Source organism: Grampus griseus (assembly GCF_964374135.1).
Source record: "Grampus griseus genome assembly, chromosome: 11".
Taxonomy (NCBI): domain Eukaryota; kingdom Metazoa; phylum Chordata; class Mammalia; order Artiodactyla; family Delphinidae; genus Grampus; species Grampus griseus.
In genome coordinates this window covers 27,632,762-27,649,696 of record NC_139005.1, presented here as the reverse complement: position 1 = coordinate 27,649,696, position 16,935 = coordinate 27,632,762, and the positions used below count along the sequence as shown (strand labels likewise).

Sequence of the window (16,935 nt, the reverse complement as noted above, 5' to 3'; positions counted from 1 at the left end):
TAAAAACTTTTATGTTGAATACATTCATATATATCTTATATATAATAATTCCTATCAGTAAAAACAAACGAGGACATTACAAAGAAAAAAACTACTTTTGTCAGAATGTGCTGATAATCTGTGTTTACTGGGGCAATTAATTAAGAATCATGATAGTTCTGTAGATTTAAGTATAGACCAAATCATAACTGAGGAATAGTTAAAGACGTATTTCTGACTTTTTAAAGGAAACTAAATTCTCTGTCTGGATTTGAGGAAGTTACAAGAAAAAAAAGACTTGATTTTGTTGAAATTTTAAGAATCAGTGAAGGCTAGTGTCATCTCATTAATAAAAAATTCCTAAATGCTGAAAAGTTGGTTCAAAGTCAAAAGCTTTGACTAGAAGGAAAGCAAAAAAAAAAAAAAAAAAAAAAAAGCAAAATCAGGAACCGCTGATATGCTATTGTTATCTGGACTTATAAAGACTTTTTGTGGTGATCATGGGAAATCACAAGTCCCATGGTACATTTATTTTACTTGTAATTATGGAATTAATAGCTTGGTTTCAAATAGGAAAGATCCTGCCAATTTTTATGCTGAAATCTTTTCAGTATCCCAATTAGAGAAATTATCTTTAATATACAGTTTGTTTACAAGTCCTCATTTGAGACATTCTTTAGTGCACACCTGAAATATGTCACACTCCAAAAGAGAGGTATGCTTAATGAATTAAGCATTCTTACATAAGACCAGTACAAGCCACAGGTATATGTGTAACTCCCAAATATCAATTCATAAGCCTGTTACATCTTCAAAGGGTTATTTTGATTAAAGCTTCTTTAAAACTATTCATATAAGTATCTAGAGTCATATTACTTACTAATCAGAAAAATATATTTTAGTAATGTCTTTTATAAGGAATCAAACACCTTTCACAGAAAGAATTTAAATGAATTATCTAGGATTATTTTCAAAACAGTAAATAGACATTGCCTCCAATTTTTAGGTGAAGACATAAAGACCCCAAAGTGACTGATTTACTCAAGACAACATGATGAGAGAGAGAGGGATGAGATGGATTCAATGTGTATTTGTCATTTGTGCCTATGTGCAAAAATTAGTTTAATGACTGAGAGGAAAATAAGCATCATCTATTCTGCCCAAAGCAGGTTGATCTTCAGGAAGATCATTGGAAACACCAAGCAAAGGCAATATTCTCGTCTCTTTTTTCTATGTCTTTTGTGTGATTATGTGGGTGCAGTTCTATGGGAAAATAACAGTTATCAACATAACCCTCAGAGTTGTTTCAAAGAAATAGAGTAGCAATGGCTAATATGTTTTGCACTTGTGCCATTCTTTTGGACTAAATAAAATTCATGAGAGGCAAAATTGTTAATATTACTGGCAAGGTAAGATTACAGCATGACCATGATATTAACTTGAGTATATTTGCAACATTCAAAAATTCCCATTGGTTACCAGGCACTGAAGTAGATGCTGAGAATACTGAGATGAAATTATCATCTTTCTTAACTTCAAGTATGCTATAAAAGCTAAGAGGGGAGATATATAAACAACAGCTGTTATACAATATAGGAAGTATGATGATAGAGAGAATTGGGTTTTTTTTTTAAACAAAGAGGAAGAGCATAAAGCAGGAAAGATTTCTTAGAGGAGATAATAGCGAAGCAGTAGAGTAAAAGATAAGTGAAACAAGATACCAAAAGTAGGGGAAGATGGACACTTTGTTAAATAGGGACTGTCCTACATGTTTCAGATATAAATATGAATATACATAATACCCATTTTCCACTATTAATAGAGCATAGAAATGATTATAATATTCAGATTTTATTCAAAAATTTAATCACTTTACTCAAACAAGGCATTTTAGAGCCAAGTTACTACCTGTAATATTAATCAGTTTGCTCTCAATATTGGTTTATTTCATCAGATTTTAAGTAACATATATCAATTATAAAAAATTTTTGGAAAAAAGTTAGAGATGTAAGTGGACACAAATCAGATCAACCACCCTGCAGTAAACTTTATTTTGTAAGTGCAGTCAGAGAGATTGAGACTTATAACATAGAATAATTATTTTAGTTACAATTAAAGTAACAGGAAATAGCAAAGCACTATTATTGAATCTCAAGGAAATTGTTGATTGTAATTTATTATCAAAGTACTTTTCATCATATTTCTCTGTATAGTGAGAATTGTTTCAACATTACAGTATTGACAGTTGTGAACAGATAAAAATATTAAATTACTTTTAATCTCAGAAGAATCTAGTAATGGTTGATGATAGGGAAAAAGATAATTATAAGAATAAATCAGTGAAAACCACCTTCAATACTTACTTTAAAGTACTTATCTATGATTTAATATATAGCATTTGAAGAACGGTAGTTGACAAAGGAAACTAAAAATTCCCATGCATTTCAAGAGATCTATGACAAAATTGACCTGAGAATTATTCACTTATCCACCCAGATTCTTCAGATGTATTCTTGAGACAAAGCACCTTATGTCTAGGCTTGGCTATTTCATTGCTGTTGCCACTTATGTTTATGACCTTTTGACAAATCATCAATTCTTGATCATCCATTTCTCTGTATCTGAATAGATGCAATGATGTGTTTTCTGTATGTCACAGAAATCTTGTCTTGGAGCATGAAATGTAATTTGTGACTCAATACATTTTCTCCTCTACAGCACAAGGATGGCATTGCATTTGTATGACATGCAAATTAAGTGTTTTATGCAAAATAATCATCTTTAACAAGATTCAGAAGGGGAACAAATATTTAATTCATTCTTTATGTTCTGTCTTATTCTGAAAAGATCCAAGGAAGCTTATAATAAGACATAGTGAACTAAACTGTGTGAGGAAATTGAAGCAAAGGGAAAATAAGAGTAAGATATCTGAAAAGGTTGCTGAGGATTCCTAGCACATCATGAAAACATATCGTGCTAGAGATGTGCCACAAATTTGGCTTAAGCTCTTTTAACAACCAACTTCAGAGGCAAAAATCTTGTTTCATGATAAACAGGGTCTTTTCAGAATAGGAAACACAAGTGAGCAGCACAGATTCCTAGCACTGAGACCAAAGAGAATTGTACCCCTTTGTTAATCACTCAACTCTGCAGGGTAACAAACTTAACAAGAACAAAACAGATCTAAATGTTCAAAAACTGCTTCTTAGAAAGTTTCACCATGACTTCAGCATGGCATGTCAGTATGCAGTTGAGGAAACCTGACCATTGCACTTGGGTCCAGATTTGCCACTCTGTTGGACAGGCTTTATCCAGATGGATGTATTACATGTTCTTGAGATGTGATTGAGTAATTGCATAATTAATCTCAACTGAGTAATGGAAACCAGTAACTATTGCTTCTCTCACCCAAGTTCTTGATTAGTATTGAGTGGCAGGAGGCCTAAACATTGAATTTAAACAATGAACCGAACAGGAGTAGAATTTACACAGTCAGAAAACTACCATGAGGGAGTAAATGATCCAGCCATTTTCTAAGGCTTCAATATTAGGTTCCTACCACAAGTGTGGTGAGCTCTGGTTATACAAGGCTTGTCCACACTTACCAATATCAAAGTGTGTTTAAAATGCTTTAATAGAACATTTTCTCAGTGACTATTACTTAAGTTATGTAAAACACACATAGCAATGGAAGAGGATAGGTTCTAAGCAGAATTTCCATAACTCAGAATTTTTAAGATTTCTGTGAAAGATATCACAGTTATAAGCTTGCACTTCTAAAAGTCAAAGAGAATTATTTTATTTATAAGAAATATGTAGCACGAAAGTACTGTTTTGTAATTTTCCCTGTGTAAATTGAAAGAGTGAATACTGGAGGTTTGGATTCACAAATGCAAAAATGCAAATATATTTGGTTACAGTCTTCAATGGTCTTTCCTTTTATCATTTTCATGTGTGTAGATCTGCTTTTGAAAGTTAAATCTAAAAAAGATCAAGGTGCTACTGGTGTAAAGAGGAATGCCTTGTATAGACTATTGTCATAAATGTAAAAGATCTTTAAGATAAGGGAGAACTGGGAGGCTGGATATCTGAGTTTTATCTTAATTAAAAAAAATATATTTTTTTATGACAAAAATGCTACTTAAATTAATGGCAGCAAGTTTTCCTTTGAAATCCCAGCTTTAGCAATCAGTAGTTTGGTTGGCTAGCCACAATTTGCTTGTTGCTTGTTACTGGTCATCAGGTCTATGGAAGGTTTATGGATTTTAGTGAATCACAGTTAAATATAAACCTGCCTGGAGTTTGGGGAAGATATCCATTTTTATGGTAATAAACACCTCACATTTGCAAGCAAATGGGCCAAGCTTAAACTCTTATGATACAAATAGCAGTGCCAACACCCCCTATGTTTGTTATACTACTTCAGCTCCTACAGTCTTTATCTTCTTCCTCTGATGCATTACATTTCACCACTGCACCAAATACCAGCATTTTATGTTTATTTCTCAGCAGTGTGTGTTCAACCTAGTGTTGACCATTAAATTAGTGCAGAGTAGTAGAATACACCTCCCTTCTAAACTGGTGAATGCATAAGATCTGTTTTACAGTTGCATAAGCCAGCCTCAGTAATCACATTGGTAAGGATTTTATATTGAGAACTAACATATGCTTTCTCAATCCTTACCCTTCCACACCTAAACTGAGAAGGCACCTGTAGAAGTTCTGCTTTCTGAGAAGGCAGTGATGATTGCTTTAAGGTAAAGAAGTTTAGAATAACCATGTTTTGTATTAACAATGTACTTTAAAATTGTTAGTATAAGGCTTGGTGAATATTCTCTATGTTGATGTTTAAAAATAATGTCCCTTTGGGGCTTCCCTGGTGGCACAGCGGTTGAGAGTCCGCCTGCCGATGCAGGGGACACGGGTTCATGCCCCGGTCCGCGAGGATCCCGCGTACCGCGGAGCGGCTGGGCCCGTGAGCCATGGCCACTGGGCCTGCGCGTCTGGAGTCTGTGCTCCGCAGCGGGAGAGGCCACAACAGTGAGAGGCCCGCGTACCGCAAAATAAATTAATAATAATAATAATAATAATGTCCCTTTTAAAACTAGTGTCCTATTACATCCTGGTCATAGAAAAGTTTGAAGATTTTGTATATTATATTTGTGATTATTGATATGGATAATAATAAATTTTTGAGTGTCTTAAACTTTCATCCTAATTAATGGTTAATCATTTGGATAGCATAGATGATTTAATGCTTTTGAGATATGAGTTATTAAACCTAATATACCTATTTGAAATATTAGCATTGGTGGGATAAATTAAATATTTTTTGAATACTAACAAAATGTAATTTTGGGTATGCGTAACAATTAAAGAACAATTAAATTATGTATCAGTGTGTTTTAAATTATCACGTTGTTATGTTCATAATAATATCAAGCATTTTTCATGATTAAACTATATTTTTTAAAACATAATTAACAAATGTATGAAAACTAATACTATGTATATTTTCCCCCTTAATTTTAGTCATGATTTCATTGGAGAATTTACAACAAGCTATAGGGAACTTTCTAGAGGGCAATCACAGTTCAATATATATGAGGTAAGAGGAATTTTATTTTATTATTATTTTTCTCTGGAATAAGTATATGTATTCTTTTAAAGTATAGGTTTTTACAAAAGATAATTGCCAAAGGTTACCAATATGTGTAAGAATCTTTAAACTTATTGAGCAGATTGGTTTTTGAGATTAAACAATAGTATTTCTCTTCAAATCACGTGGTCTTTCAAATCTACTTTGAGTGATTTAAAAATTCTTGCCTATGAAACCTTTTCTTATTTTAAAAACATTCAATATAGATACAAGTTTATTCTCCCTTGAGCTTCAGCCTTTATGTTTTGCCTTCCTAAGCTCTTCCTCAATCCTTTTTTAATAAAAATAGAAAAATTTTCTGTGTCGGCATGGTGTTAACAAGTCGTTTTTTTGCTTAGTATGTTTGAACATCTTACCTGTTATTTAGATGAAAACTGAAGGAAATGAGAAAGTATGATTCAGTCATTAAATTCAGTCATTAAAGAAATCCAAGTTATTAAAGCAAACACACTAGTTATTTCTGCCTTAAACCTATCTTGCCAGTTAACTACCAGGTATGTGTTGAGCATAAAGTATGTTCTAGCACTGTTAATCCTTGAGGTTTGTTATCTGTACATTCTCTGTGACTTTTTTTAAAGACTTTTTTGGTGCGGACCATTTTTAAAATCTTTATTGAATTTGTTACAATATTGCTTCTGTTTTGTGTTTTGGTTTTTTGGCCCTGAGGCATGTAGGATCTTAGCTCCCCAACCAGGGATCAAACCCGCACCCCTTGCATTGGAAGGTGAACTCTTAACCACTGGACCAACAGGAAGTTCCCTCTGTGATTTTTTAAATTTAATATACATCATTAGCAAAGGAGAATATCTCAGTACTTAGTCAATAATGATAACTCTTTCCTGCCAGATTGACACTATTTGACACTAAAATTGACCTCCTTTAAGTTAAGAGTGGAGGAATCTCCTTCTCCTATCACCTTCTTACTAGGCTAAAGCAGTTGTATTCCATGCATTCATTCATTTATTAGTTTATGAATAAAATATTTATGACATGAATTCTATATTCCACACTCTATATTAGGCCCCAAGGATGCAGCAATGAATGAAAATTTCACTGTCTAATGGGAGAGACAAACACGTAAAATGCATTTAGATTATCTGATAGGTGCTATATATACCTAGTTGACTATGAGATATCTAGAGTGGGGTGCAGCAAACTTATCCCAAGAAAGCTACCCAGGCAAAGACAAAGTTGAAGTAATGGATCAATTTTTCTATCTGGGTCTTTCGGGGACAGAATATTAAGGCTCTAAATAGACAGTAGAAGTAATATAAGACAGGTTGTACTTATATGGATGCCTGTTTTTTTCTCCAAACCCTCAAGGCTGAGGAGAAACAACACATACATACTAGTCCTCCTTGTACTTAGAATTCATTTACTGCCAGTCACATAATGCTCCAAAGATCAATTATTTTGAGTTTCCTTAGCTTTAAAATGTCTTCTTCTCTTTGGATCTCTCTTATCCAACAAAGCTTGCTTAATGAGATTGATGTCACATCTGATGTTATGACAAAGAAGCTTAGTAACAATTATTCCTTATTAAATACCTGCATGAATATTTGTGCCATAACTTCAAATAAAAATGTGTTCTTATTATTCATATTATCAATAGAAGAGATCAGTCTGAAGAAAATCTGGAGGAACATTATGTGTTTTGTCTAAGTAGTTTTAGAATTTCGATGGACAGCTAGCTCTTGGTCCAATACACTGGAAACTTCATTTTCTGCACACATGTAAGGGATTCAGTTTTGTTGAGGCAACCATGGAAATTTTCAACAATTGTTCCTTCAAATATTCTTTCTGCCCCTTTCACTCTCCCTTCTCCTTTTGGTACTCCGTGTATATATATATATATATATATATATATATATATATATATATGTTGTGCTTGATCATATCTCACAAGTTCATATTTTTTTCTTTTTCTTTCTTACACTAGAAAATCTCAACTGACCCATCTTCAATATCACTCATTATTTCTTCTGCCAGCTCAAATGTTCTATTTAGCTCCTCTAGCGAATTTTTCATTTGTTACTGTGCTTTTTAAGTTGAGAATTTCTATTTTTTATAATTTTGACCTACTTATTGATTTTTCTATTTGGTGAGACATTGTTTCATACTTTATTTCTTTATATATAGCTTCTTTAGTTTTTTAAACATATTTATAGTAGCTGATTTAAAGAATTTATTAAATAAATCCCATATCTACAAGTTCCCAGGGGCAGTTTCTATTGATTGCTTTTTTTCCTCTGTATGGGCCATACTTTCTTGTTTCTATGCATGTCCTGTATTTTTGGTTGTTGTTGAATGTTGGAAAGTTTTAAAAAATATAATATAGTAACACTGGAGATCAGATCCCCTGCTTTTCCGGGATTTGTTGTTGTTGCTGTTTGTTTGTTTAGTTACTTTCCTGGAGTAATTATATAAAGTCTGTTTTCTTTGCTGAGTGGGTCATTTCAGTCTGTGCCTTGTTAGCTAGTGGTCAACACATGATTTGACAGAGATTTGTGTATGTTGGTGCACTTCTTATATGCTCCAAGTATAAAATTCTGCCTTGGCTTTCACTTGCTGTTTAAACAGAGACTCAAAGTCAGTCAGAGTTGAAGGATTAGGGCTTCCTCAAGGTCTTCCCTGGCCATGCATACAGTCCTGCACAAGCATTTGGTCTTCTAGATCCCCAGCAATATGCCTGAGCTTTTAAAAACCTCCTACTTGAGATCAGATTAAGAAGGTGGAGGAGTAGGACATGGAGCTTACCTTCTCTCACAAATTACATCAAAAATACATCTACATGTGGAGCAATTCTCATAGAACATCTACTGAATTCTGGCAGAAGACCTCAGACTTCCAAAAAGGCAAGAAAAATCTCTGGATAAGGCAAAAGAAAAAAGAGGAAAAAAAAAGAGAGAGAGAGAAAGGAATCAGGACAGGACCTGTGCTCCTGGGAAGGAGCTGTGAAAGGGTAAAGTTTTCCACACACTGGGAAGTCCCCTTACTGGCAAGGAGATCAGTAAGGACAGAGAGGGAGCTTTGGAGCCTCTGAGGAGAGCACAGCAACTGTTTTACAGAGGGCAAAGCGCAGAGAGACCTGCGCACATGGTCAGTGCCACCCACCCAGAACTCCTCAACCTGAGACACTCATCGCTGGTGCAGATGGGGGCTGTGTGCTGAGGCTTGGGCTTTGATGGTCAGACCCGGGGGAGAGGACTGGGGTTGGCTGCATGAAGACAGCCTGAGGGGGGTAGAGTGTGGTGTGAGAGGAGGCCTGGGCCCACCAGAGAGGGAGGGTGCTATTGTTGGGAGGCATGCGAGGAGAGGGGTGGGCCCACCATAGGAGCTTCTTATTCCACACACACTATCAGGTGGCAGGGCATCATCTATATGAGCTCCAGAGGTAGGTACAAGCCGCCACTGCCATCTCGGACTCCAGAGGCAGGTGCAGAATACTGCCAAGTGTCCTGTGACGGGGAGCCAACCACAGCTCCTGCTTTCCTGGGAGCATGCACAGCCCGCCACCACCAGAGAGGGTCCTGTGACTGGGCACCAACAGCTGCCCCAGATTCCCTGGGAAGGTGCATGACCCACCATGGCTGCCAAGGGTCCCACAACCCAGAGCCAACCTCTGCCTCCACCTTCCTGGGAGCCTACATGAGCCACGTGCCTGCACACCCCTTATCAAGGGGAAAATAGCCAGCACACACTGAGGAAAGAGATGGCAATCATCCAAACCAAGAACAGCCCTCATGACAAAAAAATATTAAACCCATACAAGCTATGCAGGGAGGCTCCTGTATATAAATAGCCCTCCAATACTACAGTAGATAGCTGTTTCCCCTAAACTCACAGAGAAAGAGAAATATAAGCAAAATGAAGAAGCAGAGGAACCACTTCCATTAAAAGCCCAAGAGAATTCCCCTGAAGGAACAAACAATGAAACAGATCTCTTCAGTCTAATAGACACCAAGTTCAAAAAGGAGGTAATGAAAATACTGAAGCAATTAAGAAAGGCTATGGACAGAAATGCAGATTACTGTAAAAAGGACTAGAAACTATAAGGAGGAGCCAAGAAAATTTAGAAAATTAATTTGCTGAGATGAAAGCTGAGCTAAAGGCAGTGAGTAGCAGAATGAATAATGCAGAAGAAAGAATAAGTAATCTGGAAGATAGAATAATGGAAATTACCCAATCAGAGCAGCAGATAGAATGTCAAATGCAAAAAAAAAAAAGAAAGCAATATAAGAGACCAATGGAATAATATAAAATGTGCCAATCTATGCATAATAGGGATTCCAGAAGGAGAAGAATGAGAAAAGGGGATTGAAAATGTATTTGAAGAAATCATGGCTGAAAACTTCCCAAACTTAAAGAAGGAAGCAGATATCCAGTTACAGGAAGCACAGAGAGTCCCAAACAAGATGAATCCAAACAGACCTACATCAAGACATATTGTAATAAAAATGACAAAAGTTAAAGACAAAGAGAGGATTCTAAAGGATCAAAAGAAAAACAAAGAGTTTTTTACAAGGGAACCCCCATAAGGCTGTCAGCTGATTTCTCTACAGAAACACTGCAGGCTAGAAGGGAGTGGCAAAATATATTCAACGTCTTGAAAGGGAAAAATCTACAACCTAGAATATTCTACCCAGCAAGATTATCATTTAGAATAGGAGGAGAAATAAAGAATTTCTCAGACAAGGAAAAACTAAAAGAATACAGCAATACTAAACCTATCCTAGAAGAAATATTGAAATATTTTCTCTAAACAGAAAAAGAGCAAGAAGATATAGGAAAGAGGAAATCATAATTTGAAAGTAAATCACTTAAATTAGCCAGTAAACAGATCAAAAAGATTTTTAAAAAAAACCTATTTGTGAAAGTGATGATAAACACAAGGAACAGCAAAAGGATAAACATGAAGATGTAAAAAAGGACATCAAAATCATAAAATGTGGGGAAGGAGAGTAAGAAAATGCAGATTCTTGGTGTTGTTTAGAATGTGTTTCCATCTATATGACTATCAGTCTAAAGCAAGCAGATATAGGAAGAGGATAATGTACTTGAAAAACAGGGCAACCACAAATCAAAAACATACAAGAGATTCACAAAAACCAAAAAGAAAGCAAGCATAAAATAAAAGGAAATGATCCAACGACAAAAGAAAAGCAAAAAGAAAGGAACAAAGAAGAAACAAAGAATCAACTGGAAAACAAGGTCTTATGTGGCAATAAATACATATGTATCAATAATTACCTTAAATGTCAAGGGACAGAATGCTCCAATCAAAAGGCATAGAGTGGCAGCCTGGATAAAAAACAAGAGCTTACAATATGCTGCCTGCAAGAGAAAGAAACCCCCCCTTAGGGCAAAGGATATACATAGATTGAAAGCAGCGAGGGGGTGGAAAAGATATTTCATGCAAACGGAAATGAAAAGAAAGAGGGTGTTGCAATACTCATATCAGACAAAATAGACTTTAAAGCAAAGGTGATAAAGGACACGATATAATGAAGAAAAGATCAATACATGAGAGGATTTCACACTCATCAACATATATGCACCTAATATAGAAACACCCAAATACATAAAATAAATACTAACAGACATAAAGGGAGAAATTGATGGTAATACATTAACAGTAGGAGACTTTAGTACCCCAGTCACATCAATGGACAGATCTTCTAGACAGAAAATCAATAAGGCAACAGAGATCCTAAATTATACAATAGAACAGTTAGACTTAATTGATATTTTCAGGATATTACATCCAAAAAAAAAAAAAAAACAGAATACACATTCTTTTCAAGTGCATATCAAACAGTTTCTAGGATTGACCACATACTAGGGCACAAAGCTAACCTCAACAAATTTAAGAGTATACAAATTATTTCAAACATCTTCTCTGACTACAACAGCATGAAGCTAGAAATCAACCACAAGAAAAGGAATGAGGAAAAAAATGATTCCATGGAGACTAAACAACATGCTACTAAAAAACCAATGGGTCAAAGAGGAAATCAAAAAGGAAATTAACAAATACCTTGAGACAAATGACAATGAAAACACAACCATACAAAATCTATAAGATGCAGCAAAAGCAATTCTTAGAGGGAAGTTCATAGCAATACAGGCCTTCCTCAAAAAGCAAGAAAAATCTCAAATAAACAACCTAACCTACACTTAAAAGAATTATAAAGAGAAGAACCAACAAAACCTAAAGCCAAAAGAAGGAAGGAAATAATAAAGATCAGGGAGGAAATAAATAAAATAGAGATTATCAAAACAGTGAAAAACAAAAAATCAATAAAACCAAGAGCTGGTTCTTTGAAAGGATAAGCAAAGATGACATACCTCTGACCAGGCTCACCACAAAGAAAAGAAAGCGAACCCCAAAAAACAAAATAAGAAATGAAAAAGGAGAAATTTCAACTTATACCACAGAAACATGAAAACATACCATGAACAATTATACACCAACAAATTTGACAACCTAGAAGAAATGGACAACTTTCTAGAAACATACAGCCCACCAAAATTGAATCAAGAAGAAAGAGATAATTGAACAGACTGATCACTAGAAGTGAAATAAAATCTGTAGTAAAAAAAATAATAAAAATCTTGCTACAAACAAAAGGACCAGATGGCTTCACAGTTGAATTCTACCAAACATACAAAGAAGAACTTATACCTATTTTTCTCAAACTCTTCCAAAAGATTGAAGAAGAGGGAACACTCCCAAAGACATCTATGAAGCCACCATCACCCTGTACCAAAACCAGACAAAGATACCATCAACAAAGAAAATTACAGGCCAATATCTTTGGTGAATATAGATGCAAAAATTCTCAATAAAATATTAGCAAACTGAATCCAACAGCACATAAAAATATCATACACCATGACCAAGTGGTATTCATTCCAAGCTCACAAGGATGGCTCAACATACACAAGTCAATCAATGCAATACACCACATTAACAAAGAAAAGTCAAAAACTACATGATCATCTCAACAGATGCAGAAAAAGCATTTGACAAAATTCAACATCCATTCATGATAAAAAAAACTCTTACCAAAGTGGGAATAGAGGGAATATATCTCAACATAATAAAAGCCATTTATGACGGACCCACAGCCAATATAATACTCAACAGTGAATACTCAATGGTGAAATACTCAATGGTAAAAGCCTTCCCATTAAAATCTGGAACAAGACAAGGATTCCCACTCTCACCACGTGTATTCAAGATAGAATTGGAAGTCCAGCCACAGGAATCAGACAAGACAAAGAAAGGCATCCAAATTGGAAGGGAAGAGGTAAAATTGTCACTATATGCAGATGACATGATACTATACATAGAAAACCGTAAGGACTCCACACAAAAACTTCTAGATCTAATAAATGAATTTAGCAAAGTAGCAGGATACAAGATTAACATTCAGAAATTGGTTTCATTTCTTTACACTAACAATGAAATATCAGAAAGGGAATATAAAATAAAACAATACCTTTCAAAATTGCACCAAAAAAATAAAATGCTTAGGAATAAACCTGACCAAGGAGGTGAAAGACTTATATGCTGAGAACTATAAAATACTCCAAAACATTAATAAAGAAAATTAAAGAGGATTCAAAGACATGGAAATATATCACGTGCTCTTGGATTGGAAGAATTGGTATTGTTAAAATGGCAATACTACCCAAAACCAACTACAGATTTAATGCAATCCCTATCAAATTGCCTATGACATTTTCACAGAACTAGAACAAATTATCCAAAATTTTATATGGAACCATAAAAGACCCAGAATTGCCAACCCTGAGGAACAAAAACAAAGCAGGAGGTATAACTCTCCCAGACTTCAGACAGTACTACAAAGCTACAATAAATAAAGTGGTGTTGGCACAAAAACAGACATACGGATCAATGGAACAAAATAGAGAGCCCAGAAATAAATCTACACACCTATGGTAAATTAATCTTTGACAAAGGAGGCAAGAATATAAAATAAGAAACAGACAGTCTCTTCAGCAAGTTTTGCTGGGAAAGTTGGACAGCTGCATGTAAATCAATGAAGTTAGAACACACCCTCACACCATGCACAAAAATAAACTCAAAATGGCTTAATGACTTAAACATAAGATATGACACCATAAAACTCCTAGATGAGAGCACAGGCAAAACATTCTCTGACATAAATTGTACCAATGTTTTCTTAGGTTCATCTCCCAAGGCAATAGGAATAAAAACAAAAATAAACAAATGGTACCTAATCAAACTTACAAGCTTTTGCATAGCAAAGGAAACCATAAAATAAGCAAAAAGACAACCTATGGAAGGGGAGAAAAATATTTGCAAATGATGCAACCAACAGGGGCTTAATCTCCAAAATATACCAACAGCTCATACAACTCAACAGCAACAAAAAAAACAAACAACCCAATCAAAAAATGGGCAGAAGCCCTTAATAGACATTTCTCCAAAGAAGACATATAGATGGCCAAAAAGCACAGGAAAAGATGCTCAAAATCACTAATTATTAGAGAAATGCAAATCAAAACTACAATGTGGTACCACCTCACACCAGTCAAAATGGCTATCATTTAAAAAATCTACAAAGAACAAATGTTGGAGAGGGTGTGGAGAAAAGGGAACCCTCCTACACTGTTGGTGGCAATGTAAGTTGGTGCAGCCACTATGGAAAACAGTATGGAGGTTCCTCAGAAAACTAAAAATAGAATTACCATATGATCCAGCAATCCCACTCCTTGGTGTATACCCAGACAAAACTATAATTCAAAAAGATGCATGCATCCCTATATTCATAGCAGCACTATTCACAATAGCCAAAACATGGAAGCAACCTAAATGTCCATTGACAGATGAATGGATAAAGAAGATGTGGTACATATATACAGTGGAATACTACTCAGTCATAAAAAAGAACAAAATAATGCCATTTGCAGCAACATGGATGCAACTTAGAGATTATCATACTAAGTCAGAAAGAGAAAGACAAATACTATATGATATCACTTATATGTAGAATCTAAAATATGGCACAAATGAACCTATCTACAAAACAGAAACAGACCCACAGACATAGAGATCAGACTTGTGGTTGCCAAGGGGATGGGGGGAGAGGGATGGACTGGGAATTTGGGGTTTGTAGATGCAAACTATTACATTTAGAGTGGATAGACAACAAGGTCCTACTGTATAGCACAGGGAACTATATCCAATCTCCCGAGATAAACCATAATGGAAAAGAATATTAAACAAAGAATGTATATATATGTAAAGCTGAGTCACTTTGCTGTTCAGCAGAGATTGGCATAACATTGTAAATCAACTACACTTCAATAAAAAATAAACTTTAAAAATAAAAAGAACAAAATTGAAAAAAATTATAAAATAAAACAAAACCAAATGTTAAAAACAAAACCAGAAACAACCCAAGCAGCAGGAGCATCTAAGGAACGGAAACAATTAGCAACTGTGGGAGCTGGGATGTAATTAGATTTGGGTTCTTGTTGTTTTTGACTCCAATAATGGCTAAAATCTTTTTCTACATTTATTCTTTTAAAGGCTTTGTGCAAAAAGGAAAACACACAAGTTACTTTTATATTCTTGTAAAGAGTCTTTATAACTGCTGATAAGATGAGACAAAGAGGAGGTGGTCCCTATGGATGTTTTCTTAGCTTCACTACCTTGTAGGGTATGATTCTCAGCCAGGCAGAATTAAATGGGATGATGAAAAGCCCATGGATAATAACATTTAGACCCAACTTAAAATTAAATAAAATCCTAAAATGAAAACAAATAAGTATATAAATAAACACCTCCTACTGCTTTACAGATCATTTTGGCAGGTAAAGACCTTCTCCTGGTGGTTCCCCAGGCTTATGGGACTACTTTCAGAATTGCAGTTGTGCTGGTTTGGAGCTAGTTTTAAAGCTGTTGCTAGGTCTACTGTGGGATCTGCAGTCGGTATGCTTGTTACTAGGGGCTCAGGTGAGTGTGGATTATGTCTGGTGCTGGGTGGATGAGACTGGCTCCAGTACTTTTGTTCAGTAGGGTGGTCCTGGGCCATGGTTCCTTTTCAGGGTGTACAGTTGGGTCCTCAGTCAGTCAGCCTATTTCTAAGTTTGTGAACCGGTGTGACTCCCACCGGGACTCCCACAAGTACTCCAAACTTTTACACGTTATTATGTATCTGATGGAAATTATTACCATTAAAAGCAATAAGTAGAGCCCATAAATATTCACATATTTGGGTGATTTGTCATGTTAGTGCATTTAATCAAATAAAACGTATTATGTCTCTTGGATATATTTTTATTTATTAGAGAAACCCATAGTTTTTCTACAAAGCAATCACTGTTATTTGGGACCTTGAATATTAAAAATCTCTCTCACATCAAGAAGATGTAAATGGGTAGGATAATCAATGCATAAAGTTACTAAGAAGAATATTACTGTAAGAATATTACTGAAAATATATTTTGATATAAGATGATCACTAGTAACTTTTGCAGAGAAGTTTTGGCTGATAGACTATCTAGCAGTCATACTAAAGGCATTTGTAAGGGAATAAATAAATGCCTTCATGACAATAAGTGAAAGGCACCAGGTTGGACTACACATTTTTAAAATATTTCAGTATGAAACCTGACATTGTAATTGTTTTATCTGCTCTTTAAGGTGATAAATCCCAAAAAGAAAGGAAAAAAGAAGAAATATACTAATTCAGGAACAGTAAGTCAAATTTTATGTTATTCATTAAGGATTCAAATAAATGAATAAAAAATATATATAACACTTTGTATTGAATAAAACCTACTAAAAACTGCACTGTTTCACTTAGAGTTTTAATGTGAATGTATATAATAAAAAATTAACTTGCTATGGGAATTGTAATGGAGAACACATTATAGGAGGTAGCGACCCAGCTTCCTGCAAGTTGTCCTAGGGGTTGAATGGCCTCTGAGAGAAGATGAAATTTTATTATGAATTCTTCATTCAATAAAATCACACTAGAGAAAATCAAGTAGACCTGAAAAAGTGTAAGTTGTAATAAGAAATATTATACTCTTTATAGGCTATACTTAAGACTTGTTTTATAAGATGTGAAAGTATTTGTTTATAGTGCATTAAAATTGACAACTCTGTGGAAATGCTGGACTAAATCAGTACAGGAAGGTGCAAAGATGAAAGTATGTTAAAATTGTGAAAAATCAAAATCATCCTATTTTGATAAAAAATATACTGAAAATTTTATCCTATGATTAACTGTCCT

At 34.8% G+C, this 16,935-nt stretch overlaps 1 protein-coding gene across 2 annotated transcripts in view; it reads left to right on the top strand.

Moving 5' to 3' along the window:
• The window catches only part of CPNE8 (copine 8), a 211,403-nt gene that overhangs the window by 107,953 nt on the left and 86,515 nt on the right, over positions 1-16,935 (top strand). For both annotated transcript variants that reach the window (XM_082666811.1, XM_082666812.1), the window contains 2 exons: positions 5,512-5,587; positions 16,341-16,394. In XM_082666811.1, the coding sequence (XP_082522937.1) occupies positions 5,512-5,587; positions 16,341-16,394 (130 nt within the window). The remainder of the gene's footprint in view (positions 1-5,511; positions 5,588-16,340; positions 16,395-16,935) is intronic.